Here is a 19,326-nt window from a genome sequence, read left to right as displayed (position 1 = left end):
TATTACAGAAAAAGAAACTGAGATTAGTAACACGGCTTGCCACACAGTGAGTTAGTTGCAGAGTTGGGCCAGACTCCAGGTCTCTTAGTTATAAATCCAGGATTCTTTCTCCTGCTCCATTGGAATAACGAAAGCAGAGCTTTGTGATGTTCCACGCTGGAGCTATGGATGGAGCAGGGTGGACATTGAGGTACTTGGGGAAGGCAGGACTATTAAGAGGCTTGTTTGGTAGTGCATACAAAAGCAGGTGGGTTTTACATTCATAATGAAAACTCAAACGAAGCATACGAGTTTGAGATACCATGGAGGAACACAGGTGGCTGATTATACATTTCCTCTTAAAGAGAGTGGATGATTCTAAGTTTAGAGAAGAGTGGAAGTCAGTTTAGACTGGGGACAAATAAAACCTAGTTTGGCAGGGCAGGTAGATTGAAGTTGGAAGCCAGGAGAGTGAGCAGTTAAAAAAAAGTAACACTTTGTTTTGAGTGTCTATATTAGGCACTATGGTAGTCGTTTAATATACGTGTTCATTTAGCCTCAAATAGCTTTGGGATGTTGGGATTATTGTTCCCATTTACAGCTGAGGAAGATGAGTTTCAATCCTTAGATAACTTCCCTTAGATCACACAAGGGGATCACAACTTGTGGAAAAGCCAAGATTTTGGATCAGATCTTTTTTCTACACTACACTATAATTATTAGAGAAATTAGATTGAATAACTAGTGATAGCTTGCTCCAAAATTGGAAATAATTAAAAAGAGGATTTGAAAAGGGGTAGCTAGAGTATTTTATAAGGCAAATGTCTGAAAGACTTCTCCATCAACCAGAAGGCATCCAGATTCACAAAATCTCAGAACCGGAGGGAAACTCAGAGCTCACGTGGATCAGTGATTCCTTAGCAAATCAAGGTCACCAGGTCATCAACACACCAGTGCATAATTCTTTCACTGGAGAGGCTGGGTTAGTGGATCCAGTGTGGGGTTTGAGAGAAAAGCAGTTAAACCTGGTTGGTAGCCTTTTTGTTCAGCCTCAGGAGAGCCTGAGGGTTTGAACCTAGGTCAAATCCCCCTTGCAACTAATCTCTATAGATGACTAACCTATATGTGCTGAGATGCAGCTGCACCAGAAAATGGGTACTAGTCACACATCCCTGAGGGGGCTGAGCCTAAGGAACCCCAGAGCTGAAGTTTCCCTAACTGAGGTGGCCCACGTCCACTCAGCACGCTCTCTTGACATGCCCGCTCTAAGTGTGGAAAGGCTGGGATATTTAAAGGCATGCCTGGGAGTCATGAGCCCTCCACTGCACTGTCATCATGCATGCTGTGTGGCGATCGATTCTGGGTGTATTTCATGACTTTGATTGCCAAGGCCACTGCAGCTGGTCAAGCAGAGAAGGCATTGCAGGTGTGAATTTTGGAAGTTTCTCCCAGTAACTCTGATGTACAACCCTAGTTGGAAACAACTGGTCCAGACCAATGGCCTCATTTTGTAGATTAGAAAACAGGCTCAGGAAGGGAGCTGACATGCCCAAAGTCTTCATCACTGCTTGTGGACAGAGTCAGGACTATAACTGATACCTTGAAAGCATGTGCTCTGTGGTTTTCTGTTGAAATAAAGGAAGTCACCTGGAGTCATATTTCCCAAAATATATTCTGTACTACAGAGTCCCATGAACCACTCTGTGAAAAATCAGGTTCTGTACGATTGAATAAGTTTAGTTTTGAGAAATACTATATAACATATTACCCTCTTAGAAATTTACACAATATTAAAAGCTCTGAGAAGTTTGCTAGTTAATACATTTTGTTCCATTTAACTCAGAGTTTCCTTAAGTTCTTTGAATATTGGAATCTTCATTTTTACACTCATTAAACATCTCACTGAATAGTACCTAGGCAAAACAAACTTTGAGAAAAGCTGACCTAAAGAAATACAGATTGAATAAAGGATTAGAAATAACTGTCTTCAAAGCTGCAAAAGCTAGACTGCAAGCACAATATGCACCTGTTATTGTCTAAATTATAAACGTTTTGTTCCAAAGTTTATAGTAACATAGATTATAATTAAGATGTATGTTATTTCATAATTAATTTTATTTTTATTTTATTTTTTTACTGATACATAATAGATGTAAGTATTTTGAGGGGGCACATGTCATATTTTTGATACATTCATATAACGTGTAAAGGTTAAATTAGGGTAATTGGGATATCCATTATCTCAAACATTTATCTTATCTTTATGCTGGAAACATTTGAATTATTCTCTTCTAGCTATTTTGAAAGGTACAATAGACTATTTTTACTGTGGTCACCATACTGATTTATCAAACACTAGGTCTTCTATTATAAAACTGTATTTTTGTACCCATTAGTCAACCTCTCTTCAATCCTCCCTCCTCTCTACCCTTTCTGGCCTCTGGTAATCACCAATCTACTCTCTGAGGATGTGTGTTATTGTTGTGACTTACTGTGGGGGTAAGGGGTCTCATTTCCAAGGCCAGAGCTGGAAAAGCCCCAACCCCTCGAGGTTGGAATAAGAGGCAAATACCTGCAAGTTCATCAAAAGCTGAACCATCACAACTATGCCACAAGCTCTGGACTGAATCATCTGTCTAGTCATGCCGATGCCCAGGGCATCAAAGGGAAGAACTTTTTGTATTGATGAGCTTTCTCAGGGCACCTTTCATGTCCATGTTCCTCAGGGTGTAGATGAAGGGGTTCATCATGGGTGTCACCACAGTAAATAGTACTGCACCTATCTTATCTGTGTCCTCAGGGTGAGTAGATGAGGGGAAAAAGTAAACCCCGACAATGGTCCCATAGAAGAGTAATACAACCGTCAGGTGAGAGCTGCAGGTGGAGAAGGCTTTCCTCTTTCCCTCTGTGGATGAGATTCTCAGGACAGCACTGATGATGCAGACGTAGGAAAATAAGATGAGGGCAAAGGGGAAGGTGATAACTGATAAGCCCACAACAAATAACACAAGCTCATTGATCATGGTGTCTGAGCAGGACAGTTTCAGCAGAGGGGCCAAGTCACAGAAGAAGTGGGGGAGAGTGTTGCTGTCACAGAATAGCAGCGGAATGAGCAGAAGGGTGTGTGTCAGAGCAATAAGGTTACTAAGGACCCATGGGATGACTGTGAGCAAAATGCAGAGCCTGGGCTGCATGATGGTCGTATAGCTCAGAGGGTGGCAGATGGCCACAAAACGGTCGTAGGCCATGGCTCCCAGGAGGAAATTGTCGATGACGACAAACACGATAGAAAAGTACATCTGTGTGATGCAGCTCGCATAGGAGATGGATTGACTCTTGGTCTGAATGTTTATCAGCATTTTGGGGACTGAGTTGGAAATGGAGGAAATATCAGCAAAAGATAGGTTGGCGAGGAAGAGATACATGGGGGTGTGAAGGGACGGATCCAAGCTGATGGCCAGAATGATGAGCCCGTTCCCAACCACAGTGACCAGGTACATACACAGGAAAAGCACGAAGAGGAGATTCTGCTGCTCAGCCTGGTTGGAGAGTCCCAGGAGGATGAATTCAGAGATGGCGGTTTGGTTTCCTTGACGCATATTTCCACTGATCTGAAGAAAGGAACACAAGGTCTTCAAATTCCCACAGAAAACTCAATATGATGCTATTTGGCTGCAGTCATTGCAGTGGGGCACTTCCTCTAGGCTAAAGGGTAATGAAGTTCTCTCTACTTATTATTATTAGTTCTTTTTGGACATAAGGTCTCACTCTGTCACCCAGGCCAGAGTGCAATGGCATAATCACATCTCACTGCAACCTCGAACTTCTGGGCTCAAGCAATCCTCCTGCCTCAGCCTCCCAGGTAGCTGGGGCTACAGGTTGGCACCACTGCACCCAGAAAATTTTTAAAGTTTTTTGTAGAGATGGGGTCTTGCTTTGTTGCCCAGGCTGCCCATGAACTCCTGCCTCAAGCAATCTTCCTGCCTCGATCTCCCAAAGTGCTGGGATTACAGGCGTGAACCACTGTACCCAGCCTTCCTTCTATTATACTTACTAAGTAGAAGGGCTACTTAATAAGGAACATCTCAGTAGTGCAGAGACTCAGGAAATGTCTTAGAAAGAAAAGTCAGGAATGTGATAGATATTTCTCAATGAACATGTTTTTTTAAACTCAAACAGGGCTCTGAATGTGATTTTTCTAGTTAGATCCAAATGTGGTTTAAATCCTCCAAACTGAGGATTGTAGATGAGGTGTACCCTATATTCTAAAGATGCTCGATATTCCTGCAGGACTTACTTAAAAATGAACAAACTGCTCTCAAAACCTTCTCCACTGTTCACCTTCATTCTTATCTAAGAAGATAGAAATTTAAAGAGTCATTGAAATGAAGAGTTTGGGAGAGTAAAACGAACAGACAGGAATTCTTACGGGAGTATATCATTGTGTGGATACTCCTTTCCGCTAAAGTACTCCAGAAGAACTGATCTTGGAGAAGGAGTACAAGAAGGAATGGCCAGAAGTTTACTTCATTTGTGGCTAGATGTTAGGTGAACCAAGGAAATTTAGGGTACGTATATGAACCTAAAGGTTTGTGTTTGCCCCTCACTTCTGAACATGGGGGGCTCACTGGATCAGCCCAGAGGTAGGGGGAAAAGACAGTGGTCAGTAGGGCACTCCTGTGTTCTCACCCATGGCACAAATATGTGAATTTCCTACAGGCCAGGTGGATGCTGCAGGGAGGGGGTCGTGGGACTCAAGCCACCTTCTTGGGCCTCCAACCAGGGAACGGCCTGCTGAGGTAGAGGAGGCTGTAGCAGTAAGAGACCATGGGTGACTGTCTTATGAAAAGAAATATCTTAAAGAGATCAGGGAGAAAATTCGTTGCCTGTGACAGGGATCTGCATAATGGAGCAGTCCCTAAAAGGGGGTCTCTGCAGAACTCCAAAATGGTCATAAGAGAAAGCATGCCTGCTACACATAAGGCATTGATTGCTAGCATCCTAGCAGTTGAGCACTTTTACCTTTTTTTCTGATTCCTCTTTTTCCTCCCTGACCTTATGAAACTGAAAAAGAAAGGAAGACAACAACAACAACAATAACAACAATGACGATGACAGTGTGACTGGGGGAGGAGAGGTTAAAGAACAAGGGAGGAACGGATGCCCTGCCTTCCCGCTGTACATCCCAAGCTATACTTTGGACCTGAGCTCCACAGGGAAGACACATGCTTTGAACTGGATGTTGAAACTGAAGTTTTAAATTGGGCTTGGCTTGGCTTTTTAACACCTGGAAGTGAGTGTTCAGTACCAAAGTAAAACATTTTTAAAACCTTAAGTGAGCAGAAAGTTATCACTTCACAAGTTGTCACCTAGGAGCAGGAAAGGGAGATTGGACCTAGTTTGATTTTCCTTGTGATTTAATGGAAGGAATATCAGCTTGCAGGTTAAGAGGTATTTGTCCCTGTCTTTCTGCTTTCCTAATATAGTCTTCCTCTCATTTTTCCCTTTCTCTTCTACTTATCTCCAAAATCACTTGTCCTCCAAAGGTTTTCTTTCTATGAGGAGGCAAACAAAACAAAGCAAAACAAAAAAACCCCAGTAAACCTCTACCTCTGGGGTTCCCAAAAACTGAAGAGCAATAGAAATTGGGGCAGAAGCTCTGAGGTCTCTTTGGTCCTGAGAAGCTTGGCTTACAAATCAGAGAGAGGAGGAACATGTGCAAAACGGAGGCTCCATGGCAAAACTAAAATTCAGCAAAGACCTGGGAAGCATCTACACCTAAGCTACAGACTAGCCTTAGAGAGTCCAGTGGTTACCAAGCCCTGGCTGGTTTGGCCTGGACTAGAAAGGGGAACTGTATGTTTTCGAGTGATAATCTCGAATCTTTCCTTCCTCTCCCACCCACCGGGAGTCCTGCACAAACTGTCCTGAGTGCTGAGGTGGCTGCCTCGCTTGTCAAGACCGGTTATAAATTCTGAAAAGGCTCACCTCTGAATGAGAGAAAAATCTGAGGATGTTACTGGTATCTAGACCCAGTGGCTTTCCTTGTACTTAGCAGGGTAGCAGGTGGGGACTGAGAGCAGCTCTTGTGTATTTTTCTGAATTGGACTCTACCCCCAAGCATCAGAGTAATAGAATCATGGTTCTGGGCTCACATGGGGCATTTAGCTTCTTCTAAGCCCTTTGGGATGATGTCCCTGAGGTGTTTTTCTCAAGACAAACAGTAATTTTCACACCCCAGTCTCGATGAGGTAAATGGGGAAGAGACAGGCAGCTCTGCTTTTTTCCTTTCTTTTGTCTTCAGCTGTTCTTCCCACTTGTGATTTCCTATCTGTAACTTAGTTGGTTTTCACTCTTCCTAGCAAGTGAGTTGTTGGCTGTGTGCGTCTTATGCGTCCCGTGAGGTGGTAAGCATTTTGAGTTCCTTTTGTCTCTTCTCTGGTGCCCAGCAGAGGGGAACACTTAGCATATCCGAGAGAATTGAGTTGGATTCCTTGACTAGAGACTGTGGCTCCAAAGAAATGCGATCCCCAGTGGCCCTTCAAGTGGTGCAGAGGCCATGAACGAATGTCAGTATTGGAAAGACACTGGAGACCCAGGGATTCAGCATTCAGGGCTCTTCACTGCAAACTAAAGACATAAACTCTTGGTCTTTAATATTGAAAAGAAAAATATTGAAATGATATTGAGTTGAATGGTTCTCAGTACACTGGGAAGACTAGAGAAACAGACCCTGAAATGGACAGGAGCAAGGGAAGCTGCACAGCCATAGATACAGCCAAAATTAATATGTCCCTTCTTCCAGTGCTTGAAGGTACCTCATAATATAGTACAGTTATTTATCACCCAAACCAAGAACATTCATCCCCTCTTCAAGAGGAAACAACTCAATCTATGGATTCATTGTGTTCATGAAATGTATTCAATAATAGGTTCTCATGGCAATGAGTGGTTTATATGTACCATGGAGTACTACTCAGCCATAGAAAGGAATGAAATATGTTGTTTGCAGCAACTTGGATGGAACTGGAGACCGTTATGCTAAGTGAAGTATCTCAGGAATGGAAAAGCAGATACCGCATGTTCTCACCTACGTGGGAGCTAAATGAAGGACATCTACGGTCACAAAGAGTGGTAATGGACCTTGGAAACTAAAGAGGGGAGGCTCTCAGGGGTTAAGGATAGACATATACCTGTTGAGTACAACATATACTATTGTGGTGACGGGTACACTAAAAGTCTTGACTTTAGCATGATACAATTTACCCATGTAACAAAAAACACTCGTACCCCCTACATTTTATAAAAGAATGTAAACAAAAATTGTCACAATCCTCACTCCTCTAGCTGGCTGTGAAGTTCCGATGGATATTTTCCATCTCCCTCCTTCACCACTCATTTTAGAGTCCTTCACGCTTAGCTCACACTTTGGCCCATCTGGGCTGCCTGTCTTTGGGACCCAGGAATTTTTCCCGGAGGGATTAGGATGCTTAGTTGCCCCGACTGTGCTGAGTTGAGGTTGTGGTAACTGCTCATCACAGTCTTTCCATCATAGTTCAGAATCACTCTGGTTCAAAGTTTGGGAATAGGAAGCCCCAGTTGTAGAAATTGGTCATTGGGTGTGAGAGTGAGAGGGGCCACTCCCACTATGACACGTGGCTCTTGAATCTGTGCATTTTAGCTATGAGGGACACAGTTGCTGTTTGTCAGAGGTGAGTTCAAGGAACATACATTGTCCAGGAGGAAAGTGCCTCACCCACAAAATGTTGTCCCCCCATTGGCACCTTAGCTAGTGTACATTCTATCTAGCAAAGGGAATGTGTAGGAGGGCAGTGAATTCTATAGTCATTTAGTCAATTGTTGCACTTTTTTTAATAGCTTAAAATGAGTCCCTTTCACATGTACTCACCATCAAATTGGTATTAATTGATAAACACATAAGTGCACATATAAGAATAACATCTATTGGATGTCGGGCAGCGGGGAGGGGATGGGTATATGCATATACAAAGAGTGTGATGTGCACCATCGGGGGTAGACACGCTTGAAGCTCAGACTTGGGGGGTTGGGGGGGCAAGGGCAACATACGTAACCTAAACATCTGTACCCCCATAATATGCTGAAATAAAAAAAAAATAAAATAAAACGAGTCCCTTGGTTCCAGGCAATTTGTGTGAAATGTCGGAGGGATGATGGGTAAGGTATTCTGCATGCATTGGTCTGTGCTACAGATAGGGTGAAAAAATCCATACCTAGCTGTGCTGGGTTGGTTATACCAACTTGGCTAAAGTTGGAAACTGTTGTCCTTAGCATCCTCTTCTTTGCGTGGTTCCAGGAAGAGCTATCCAGAAGAAACACTTACGGAAAGTTTGGAAGGAAGAAGTTCAACAGAAGCCATTATTCTTAAAAGGTCACATTTTGGAACATTACACTGTGAGAGGCAGAGACAAAGAGGCCCAGAAGGTTCAGATTGTTCTTGCTCTTGTGTGCTCTGCATTCTGCACATCATCCTGGCCTTGGTGAGCAATAATAGCATATACCAAGATTTGGTAGGAGTGGGAAGAGCAGAATATCTCAGGCACAGGCAGAAAGGGGTTACGCTGTCCTGGAGAATTTAAAACAGTAATAAAACTGACTAAAAGCCAGTCTGCCTTTTATTATCACTATGCTCCCGCAATGCTAGCAACACCAGTGATATGCAAATACTCCTGCCTACCAGGGTAGATGATGCTTACTGGTCACTGCATTTGCAGCCCTCCTTGTCTCATTCTGTGTGCTGCTGAGGATACTTTCCACAGGAGTACACCTAGGTCTACCTGATTTTTTATGGCTGCATAATAACAATTTCTTTAATTATTCTCCTATTAAAGGACTATCAATTTGCTTCTAAATTTCCCAATGACAAATAATGGAGAATTTAAATGGTCCTATAAATTCTTATGCATTTCTGCAAATATTTCTGTAGAATAGGTACTTAAAAGTAATATCGTTGGGTCAAAAGGTCATGAACAGTTAAATTTTAAATAGATATTTCCAAACTGCTCTCCAAAAACATTGTACTGAATTTACAATTCCATTAGTTGTGAGCCTCTGGTTCCCTGTGTTTTTATCTATTCAAGATATAAACAACCAGTTTAACTTTTCCAGTCTGTTAGGCTAAAAATGATCACATTTATAAAATATTCTAATTTATTTAATTATTGGTGGGCTTATTAGTATATATTTCAGTGTTTATGGTTCATTCATATTTTATTTTCTGTGGATTACCTGTTCTTATCCTTTGACTGTTTTATTCTATAAAATATAGAGGCTATCTTTTATATTGATTTGTAAATAATTTTTTATTATGGATGTTAATCCTTTGTTGCTTATGTATAGATGATACATATATTTTTCTCTTATTTTTATTATTTAGGAGTTTTTAAAAATTATGTCTTTTCCACAATTATTCTGATGTAGTCAGAGATCTTGATCTTTTCATTTGTGGCCATTAGGTAGGTGTCATTGATAGAATGATCACCATCATCCCAAGATGATAATAGTTCTGTCTTTGATTTCTTCTAGAAATTTTATGGCTAAGCATTTATATTATGATCATAAATACACTCAGAATTCAATGTCATTTATTGAATAATTCTTAGTTTTTCCACTGGTAGAACCTGCTATTTTTATCAAACACTAAATTTTCATATATACATCTATTTGTAGACATTCTTTTTTGTTCCTTTTTTCAATTTTTCAGTTCTGGCCCCTGTACCTTACAGCTTATAACAAACTTTATTGTAATACTGTCAACCTATCCTACCCATTTTTGTCGCGTTTAAAAATTTATTTGGCTATTGTTGTGCAATTAATCTTCTAAACAAACTTTAGAATCACCTTCGCAAAATTAAAATAAAATCTTCTTAAGATTTCAATTGGAATAGAATTGGATCTATACAGAAATTTGATAAAATCCTTCACAATTTTGAATTTCCTCCCATAGATGTAATGTCTCTCCCTTTATTTGTTCAAGTCTTCTTATGTTCTCTGTTTTAATGACATTTCATAGTTTTCTTTCTATTTTTAACATATATATTATTAAGTTATCCTTGAGTATTTTATGATGTTTCTTGCTAAAGTAAATTTGTTTGCAGATGTATAGGGAAACTATTCAATTTGTTCATTATTATTGTGCTGCCCTACTAAAATTCTTTTATTAGTTTAATAGTTCAAATTTGATTTTTCAAATTTTTGCTAGGAGAAAAACAATAACATAGGTGAAATGATAACTTCAATATTCATTTTCAATATTTCTATTTCTTGTTTGTTTTTATTTTATTTTGTTGGCTAGTATCTCCAGCTAAAGACTGTTTTAGGGAGGGATAATATGCTTATCTGTTTGATTTTGAGTTCTGTTTTTAAAAAGATATTTGATTTTATTTAAAGTATATATTGAATTTCATCAAATGTCCTTATAATAGCTATTGAGATTATTAGATTTTTTCCTATTTCTTAATATATAGTTACTTACATTAATTGGCTTTCTAATGTTACACCAGCCTGTGCTTCAAACATCTAATTTGGTCATAGTGTATTATTAATTTGCTACACTGTCAAATTTAGATAAGTAATATTTATGTAAGATTTTTACACCTATATTAATAAGTTAGCCTGGCTATTAATTTTCTTTTTGGCAATAATGATCTTGCCTGGTTGTTATTGTGGATATGCTAGAGTTAATCATAATGAACATACTGTTGGTTTATTGTAACTTTTACCAATATGAAATAGTCATCTTAATGCTATTTAATATTGTTACTATGAATTTCACTAATGTATTGTCAGACATAGTTTTTTAAAAAATTAATACTTCTTTGAATCTATGACTGTCCATCCATTTACTTTAAGTACTTTAAGTGTGTCTTCTATTATGAATATGTATCTGGATTTTAACACATCATCTGAGCATTTCTGTCTTTTGACAAATGAATTTAAGCAATAACATATATAGAGTCACTGACATATTGGGTTTGTTTCCTATTTACTACATTTGAAAAATATTTCATATTTCTAAACTCTTGAATATTGCTAGATTGAGGGAGTTTAATTTTCTTTTACCCCTTTTATTAGTTTGAAAGGTATCTATGCCATTTATGTTCTACTACTGGAGTTAAAGAAACATATATAAACCAATAATTGTTATTAAATTTATGAATTAATTAGTTACAAAAATAAATTATTGAATGAATTAACTAATTACAATAGATGTCATCAGATATGAAGCGTGGTAGGGAGAATGCTACAGAAATTCAGGGCAGAGAAATATCTGCGGTCTGGAGTAATAAGTAAATGTTTCATGGAGGTAGTGAACTGGAGCCATGCTTTTAAAATAGGTAGGTTTTATATAGGTGGGGCTATACAGAGAGGAATTTTGAAGCAGGTGATGTTATGACCAAAGGCCAGCACTGGACAGATCATCCAGATAGAAAATCAACAAAGAAACATTGGACTTAACCTGCACTATAGACCAAATGGACCTAATAGATATTTACAGAACATTTCATTCAATAGCCACAGAATTCACGTTCTCCTCAGCTCATGGATCATTCTCAAGAATAGACCACATGTTAGGCCACAAAACAAGTCTCAAAAAATTCAAAAAAATTGAAATCATATCAAGTATTTTTTCTGACTGTGATGGAATAAAACTAGAAATCAATAATAAGAGGAACATTTGAAAATATACAAACACATGAAAATTAAACAATATGCTCCTGAACAACCAGTGGGTCAATGAAGACATTAAGAAAGAATTTGAAAAATTTCTTGAAACAAATGAAAATGAAAACATAACATATCAAAACCTATGGGATACGGTAAAAGCAAGAGGAAGAGGAAAATTTATAGCAATAAGTGCCTATATCAAACAAGTAGGAAAGCTTCAAATAAGCAACCTAATGATGCATCTCAAAGAATGATTAATGGAAAAACAAGAGGAAACCAAACCCAAAATTAGTAGAAGAAAAGAAATAATAATAAATATCAGAGCAGAAAGAAATAAATGTGTAACCAAAAAATTACAAAAGATCAATGAAACAAAAGTTGGTTTTTTGAAAATATAAACAAAATAGACACACCTTTAGCCAGACGAATTAAGCAAAAAAGAGAGAAGACCCAAATAAATAAAATCAGAGATGAAAAAGGAGACATTACAATTGATAATGCAGAAATCCAAAGGATCATTAGAGACTACCATGAACAATTATGTGCCAATAAATAGGAAAACCTAGAAGAAAGGGTAAATTCCTAGACACATACAACCTACAAAGATTGAACCAGAAAGAAATCCAAAACTTGAATAAACCAATGACAAGTAACGAGATAGAAGCAGTAATAAAAAAGTCTCCCATCAAAGAAAATCCTAGGACTTGATGGCTTCACTGCTGAATTCTACCAAGCATTCAAAGAACTAATATGAATCCTACTTAAACTATTCCAAAAAATTGATGGGGAAGGGATACTCCCAACTCATTCTATGAGACCTGTATCACCCTGATACCCAACCCACACAAAGACAGAGTACAAAAAGAAAATTATAACTCTGATGAACACAGATGCAAAAGTCCTCAACAAAATATTAATGAACCAAATTCAATAAGTTAAAAAGATTATTCATCATAATCAAGTGGAATTCATTCCAGGGATGCAAGGATGGTTCAACATATGCAAATAAATCAATATGATACATCATATCTATAGAATGAAGGACAAAAAAATATCATTTCAATTAATGCTGAAAAAGCATTTGATGAAATTCAATACCTCTTCATGATAAAAACTCTCAAAAAACTGATTGTAGAAGGAACTTAGCTCAACACAATAAAAGCCATATAGGACAGAACCACAGCTAATATCATACTGAAAGCCTTTCCTCTAAGATCTGGAATAACACAAAGATGCCCCCTTTCACCACTGTTATTCAACATATTACTGGAAGTTCTAGCGAGACCAATCAGATAAGAGAAAGAAATAAAGGGCATCCAAATTGAAAAGGAAGAAGTCAAATTATCCTTATTTGTAGACAATATGATCTTATATCTAGAGAAACCTAAAGAGTCCTCCCAAAAATTATTAGAACTGATAAACAAATTCAGGAAAGTCATAGGATACAAAATCAACACACAAAAATCAGCAGCATTTCTATATGCCAACAGTAAAAAATCTGAAAAAGAAACCAAGAAAGTCATCCCATTTGCAATAGCTACAAATAAAATAAAATACCTGTGAATAAACTTAACCAAAGAAGTGAAAGATCTCTATAATGAAAATTACAAAACATTGATGAAAGAAGTTGAAGAGGACACAAAAAAGTGGAAAGATATTCCATGTTCATGGATTGGAAGAATCACTGTTGTTAAAATGTTCATACTACCCAAAGTAATCTACAGATTCAATGCAATCCCTACCAAAATATCAATGACGTTCTTCACAGAAACAAAAAAAAAATCCTAAAATTTATATGGAATCACAAAAGACCCAGAATAACCAAAGCCATTCCAGCAAAAATAACAAAACTGGAGGAATCACATTATTTGACTTCAAATTCTGCTACAGAGCTGTAGTAACCAAAACAGCATGGTACTGGCATAAAAACAGATACATAGACCAATGGAACAGAACAGAGAACCCAGAAAGAAATCCATACATGTATAGTCAACTTATCTTTGACAAAGGTGTCAGACTGTCCTGGGGAAAGGACAGTCTGTTCAATAAATGGTCCTGGGTAGGCCGGGTACGGTGGCTCACGCCTGTAATCCTAGCTCTCTGGGAGGCCGAGATGGGCGGATTGTTTGCGCTCAGGAGTTCGAAACCAGCCTGAGCAAGAGTGAGACCCCGTCTCTACTAAAAAGAGGAAGAAATTAGCTGGGCATGGTGGCATCTGTAGTCCCAGCTACTCGGGAGGCTGAGGCAGAAGGATTGCTTGAGCCCAGGAGTGTGAGGTTGCTGTGAGCTAGGATGACGCCATGGCACTCTAGCCCGGGCAACAGAGTGAGACTCTGTCTCAAAAAAAAAAAAAAAAAAAAAATGGTCCTGGGAAAATTGGATATCCATATGAAAAATGAATTACTAGGCCCTTATCTCTTGCCATATACAAAGATCAAATCAAAATGAATTAAAGACTTACATCTAAGACCTGCAACTATAAAATTATTAAAAAATTGGGGAAACACTTCAGGACATTGATCTGAGCAAAGACTTCTTGAATAATACCCCCAAAGCACAGGCAACCAAACCAAAATTAGACAAAAAACTTCTACACGATCAAGGAAAAAATCAACAAGGTGAAGAAACAACCCACAGAATGGGAAAAGATATTTGCAAACTACCCATCTGACAAGGTATTAATAACTGGAACATATAAGGAGCTCTAACAACTTGATAGGAAAAAATCAAATAATCTGAATTAAAAATGGGGAAAGAATCTGAACAGATATTTCTCAAAAGAAGACATACAAATGGCCAACAGGTATTTGAAAAAATGCTCAACATCATTAGTCATCAGAGAAATGCAAATCAAAACTTTGAGACATCATCTCACCTCAGTTAAAATGACTTTTATCAAAAATACAGGCAATAATGAATGCTGACAAGTATGTGGAGGAAGGGGAACCCTCATACGGTTGGTGAAAATGTAAATTAATGTAACCACTATGGAAAACAGTACAGAAATTACTCAAAAAACTGAAAATAGAACTACCATATGACCTAGAAATCCCATTGCTGAGTATATATCCAAAGGATGGGAATTCAGTATATTGAACAGGTATCTGTACTCTCATGTTTATTGCAGCATTATGCACAATAGCTAAGATGTGGAATCAACCTGAGTGTCCATCAATGGATGAATGGATAAAGAAAATGTGGGGCATATACACAACAGAATATTATTCAGCCACAAAAAAGAATGAAATTCTGCCATTTGAAACAACATGAATGGATGTGTAGAACATTATGTTAGGTGAAATAAGCCAAGCACAGAAAGACAAACCTCGCATGTTCTCACTTACATATGGGGACTAAATATTAAAACAAAATTTATCTGACAGAGACAAAGAGTAGAATGATGGTTACCAGAGGCATGGAAGCATAGCAGGGAGGGGGTGATAAAGTGGGGATGGTTAATGGGTTCAAAAATATAGTTAGATAGATAGAATGAACAATATTTGATAGTACAACAAAGTGACTATAATCAACAATAAGTTAGGGTGTACTTTAAAATAACTAAAAGAGTGAAATTGGAATGTTCCTTACACAAAGAAGCGTTAAATGCCTAAGGTGATGTATACCCCAATTAACCTGATTTGATTAATTCACATTGAATGCCTGTATCAAAACATCACATGTAACCATAATAATCAAAAATAAAAATAAATAAACAAATAAAATAAAAGAAGACAAAAAGAAGAAAGAGGAGCTCATTCTAGTCACCTAGAATATATATAGGAAGGTAACTGGGAGAGCCCAGTTAATTCACATGGAAAAGATTAATCAAGCCTTTAGGGCCTTCTTTTCAACAGATTAACATTTTACCCTTTTCTTTTTGAGTTAATTTTCTGTATAATTGTGATATTACATAAAGAATGAAAGGAAGGATGGAAAACACTTAACAAACTTCCATTTTGTTGGCATTCCAGACCATGCCTAGCAGAGTCTGTACAATTAATTGATTCATTATGTGCTGACTTGGCTTGGATAGGTTGATAAGGAACCTACTAAACAGAGAGTTTTATTCTTCTCCTTCAGCTTTTAAAGTACCCCCACCCCCACCACCTCCATTCGTGGATTTGATTACCATAGTTTCAGTTACCTACAAGCAATTGCATTCCAAAAATATTAAATGGAAAATTCCAGAAATAAACAATGCATAAATATTAAATTATGTGCAGTTCTGAACATGATGAAATCTCTTGCCATTCCGCTCTGTCCTGCCTGGGACATGAATCATCCCTTTGTCTAGTGTATCCACGCTGTATATGTTACCCGCTTGTTAGTACCATTATCATTTGCTCCTGACATCCAACCATCAGCATCATCATGGCTCAGTGATCCAGGATCACCTGAAGCAGATGATTCTCCTTCTCCCGTATCATTAGAAGGTCAATAGTAGCTGAACACTACGCCACAATGCCTATGTCATTCACCTCATCTCATCACATAGACATTTTATCATCTTTCATCATCACAAGAAGGGTGAGTACAGTACAACAGAACACTTGGAGAGAGAGAGAGAGAGAGAGAGAGAGAGAGAGAGAGAGAGAGAGAGAAAGAGAGAGACCACATTCAAAATAACTTTTATTATAGCATATTGTTATAATTGTTCTATTTTAAGTATTCTTGTTAATTTCTTACTGTGCCTAATTTATAAATTAAATTTTATTGTAAGTATGTATGTGTATGTGTAGGAAAAAAACATGGTATACATAGGGTTTTCCATGGTTTCAGGCATCCACTGAGGGTCTTGAAACGTACTGCCCTTGGGTAAGAGGGGACTATTGTACTTAGAAGTAAAGGCATTTCTGACATATTGTTAAATCCATGACTGTTCCCAGACTAAGTTATACTTTGTAGTTCTTCTCCTTATTCCCATGAAATCAGCTTAAAAATCGAAAGCATCAAAAGCGGTTTTAAAGGGAAACAAAAAATAAAAAGGTTCTAATCTAGGTAATATGAAAAGTGGATCCAATTTTTTCATATTTTTGTGAACATGGGAGAATTATATGGCAAAGCTACACGAACCTCAGATTCCTTTTAGAAATTATCGTTTTTCTGATTGTAAGAGAAACATGGTTTTATTTTGGAAAACATGGAAAATACATAAATAAGAAAATCAAAAAATATTCATAACTCTACAAATCACAGATAACAAATCTTAATTTTTTGGTGTATTTCTATTGATCATTACTCATGTACGTTTTCACAAAATTGGGCTCCTATAGTAAATACAGGTTTGAATCTTGATTTTATCACTTATAGGTATAATAATAAACATTATCCTTTATTATTAAATATGATTTTAAATATGATTTTAAATCTGTTAAATGTCTGTAGCCAATATTGTTGCAAATTAGATTTTAATTCCTTTTCATTTTATTAGTGTAAGAAAAAATCTTACGTTTTCAGTTTTGACTCCATTAATTTTCTGAGGTTATGTTTTTAGAATAAGAATTATGAAATTAAATAAGAACATTTTCAAGGCTTTTGGTAAATTTAAGCCATATGGTATCCAAGAAGTTTATACCAATTTCTGAGGTCAATTTTAATACCTACTGGCAGATACCTTCACTTTCTTCTGTAGTTGCTAACTAAATCCAGCCTATGGGCTGGAACCAGACTCTTTCATGATGGGTTGCGCCCTCCCCTAGCCGGGAGAGGTAATTCCTGGTAAGAACTGTCCCTGGAACCCTCTACACTTCTTGGTTCCTCAGGGTGTAAATGAGAAGGTTGAGCAGCGTAGTGTCTGCTGTGAACACCAGAGAGGGAAGTGGATTCTACTTGAGGGTTTATCTGGAGTGGGACACAGGTACGTGAAGATGAACAGCGGTCATGCGGCAGGACTGTGCTGAGGTGGGAGGAACGTTAGCACCCCCTGCTGGGTGAATCTGTGAACAGCATCCATTGGGAAGGCCTGGCAGGTGGTGAGGCGGGTGGAACAGCAAAGACTAGGGGGAGAGCCACCAGCACAGAGGGCTCACGCAGGCAGTGCCGCCACCGAGACCCGATGTAGTTCTCCATACCCTAGCACAGCTGGCACGTAGTAGGCGTTTAGTCAATGAGCGCAAATTCCTGTCCCCTTCCTGGCATGAATGAAAGAAAATGAAGGCCACCAGTGGGATGTATGGTGTGAAGGAAATTGATGCATTAAATAAGCTATGGTTTGCCATATATTGATATCCAAAACAATAATAAAATATATTTCTTTGAGTAAAATGTATGTCTTTATGAATATTCCTTACATAAGGCACCTTTTGAAGAACAAACTAATATTCTAATAAACTAATATAATAATATATAATAACATAATAAACTAATATAATAAACTGCCTCTTCAGGAGGCAGCATGTGGAAAGGCATCAGCCTTTATTCGCAGCATGTCTGAAGTTCCTGAAAGAGCAATCGCCATCGGTGAGCTGCAACTCCTAAAAGTGAGGCTAAAAAGACTAGAGCTCCTACATTGAAAGTTTTGTCCAAATTTTCACACCTTATTGAAAGCACTTCAGGAAAATGAGTGCAGATTGTGGACATGGGGCAAGTACGGCAAAAAAAGAAATATCAGGTGCAAAGTGTGGGGAAGTAAATAATTCTCATTGTCAAAGAGTTCATTGACATAACAGACACCCCAGTTCCCCTAAACCTTCAACTGATGTCAGAGGCCGCTTTACGGATGATGGCATTCCTCAGAGCACCTTTGACGTCCTTGTTCCTAAGGGTGTAAATCAAAGGGTTGAGTAAGGGAGTGACAAAAGTGTAGACCAGCGCGATTTGGCGGTCCTCATCCTCCGAGGTGCTGGAGCGGGGACGCAGGTAGACCAGACTGCAGCAGCCGTACTGCAGCAGGACCACGGTGAGGTGGGAGGAGCAGGTGGAGAAGGCCCGGCGGCGGCCTTCGGCAGAGCGAATGCGCAGGATGGCGGAGGCGATGAACACGTAGGAGACACAGATGAGCAGGAAGGGGACGGTCAGCACGAGGATGCCGACGACGCAGAGGACGGCCTGGTGCACGCGGATGTCAGCACAGGCCAGGCGCAGGACCGGAGGCACATCGCAGAGGAAGTGGTTGATTTCCCGGCGGCGCCCGCAGAAGGGCAGGGTGAAGATTGAGGCGGTGAGCTGCAGCGAGAGGAAGAGGGCCAGGCCCAGGGCGCCGGCCACCACCTGCACGCACAGCTTCTGGGTCATGATGAGGGTGTAGTGCAGTGGGTGGCAGATGGCCACGTAGCGATCATATGCCATGATTGCCAGGAGAAAGCAGTCCGTGCTACCAAGTGTGAGGAAGAAGAACATCTGGGCCCCACATCCAGCCAACGGAATGGGTTTCTGGGCCCCAAAAATGTTGGAGAGCATCAAGGGCACGACGACGGTGGTGTAGCAGATTTCCAGGAAGGAGAGGTTGGACAGGAAGAAGTACATGGGGGTGCGGAGGGAGCTGTGTGCGCGCACCACCCAGATGATGGCTGTGTTGCCGCAAAGGATCATCAGGTAGAGGAGGAGGAAGAGAAGGAAGAGAAGGGCCCGGAATTCGGGGACGGTGGTGAACACACGGAACACGAACTCAGTGGGGCCGGACTGGTTGAGGACGGGTTTCCC

At 39.1% G+C, this 19,326-nt stretch overlaps 2 protein-coding genes across 2 annotated transcripts; both read right to left on the bottom strand.

Moving 5' to 3' along the window:
* Window positions 1-2,639: 2,639 nt before the first annotated feature.
* On the bottom strand, window positions 2,640-3,610 carry LOC105810014 (olfactory receptor 1S1-like). Its single transcript, XM_012643923.1, has one exon. The coding sequence runs from the start codon at window positions 3,576-3,578 to the stop codon at window positions 2,640-2,642; it is 939 nt and encodes a 312-aa protein (XP_012499377.1). The 5' UTR covers window positions 3,579-3,610.
* Window positions 3,611-18,355: 14,745 nt separating this feature from the next.
* On the bottom strand, window positions 18,356-19,320 carry LOC105810022 (olfactory receptor 10Q1). The gene has a single exon (XM_012643931.1). The coding sequence runs from the start codon at window positions 19,213-19,215 to the stop codon at window positions 18,376-18,378; it is 840 nt and encodes a 279-aa protein (XP_012499385.1). The 5' UTR covers window positions 19,216-19,320; the 3' UTR covers window positions 18,356-18,375.
* Between the last annotated feature and the right edge of the window lie 6 nt (window positions 19,321-19,326).

The sequence above is a fragment of the Propithecus coquereli genome, unplaced genomic scaffold (genome assembly GCF_000956105.1).
Source record: "Propithecus coquereli isolate 6110/MARCELLA unplaced genomic scaffold, Pcoq_1.0 Scaffold202, whole genome shotgun sequence".
Taxonomy (NCBI): domain Eukaryota; kingdom Metazoa; phylum Chordata; class Mammalia; order Primates; family Indriidae; genus Propithecus; species Propithecus coquereli.
Note: the sequence above shows the minus strand (reverse complement) of the source record. Positions and strands in the feature narration are given on the sequence as shown.

Bases quoted from the DNA above. Each gene is read 5' to 3' on its own strand.
- LOC105810014 (XM_012643923.1), bottom strand. From the start codon at position 3,578: ATGCGTCAAGGAAACCAAACCGCCATCTCTGAATTCATCCTCCTGGGA.
- LOC105810022 (XM_012643931.1), bottom strand. From the start codon at position 19,215: ATGATCCTTTGCGGCAACACAGCCATCATCTGGGTGGTGCGCGCACAC.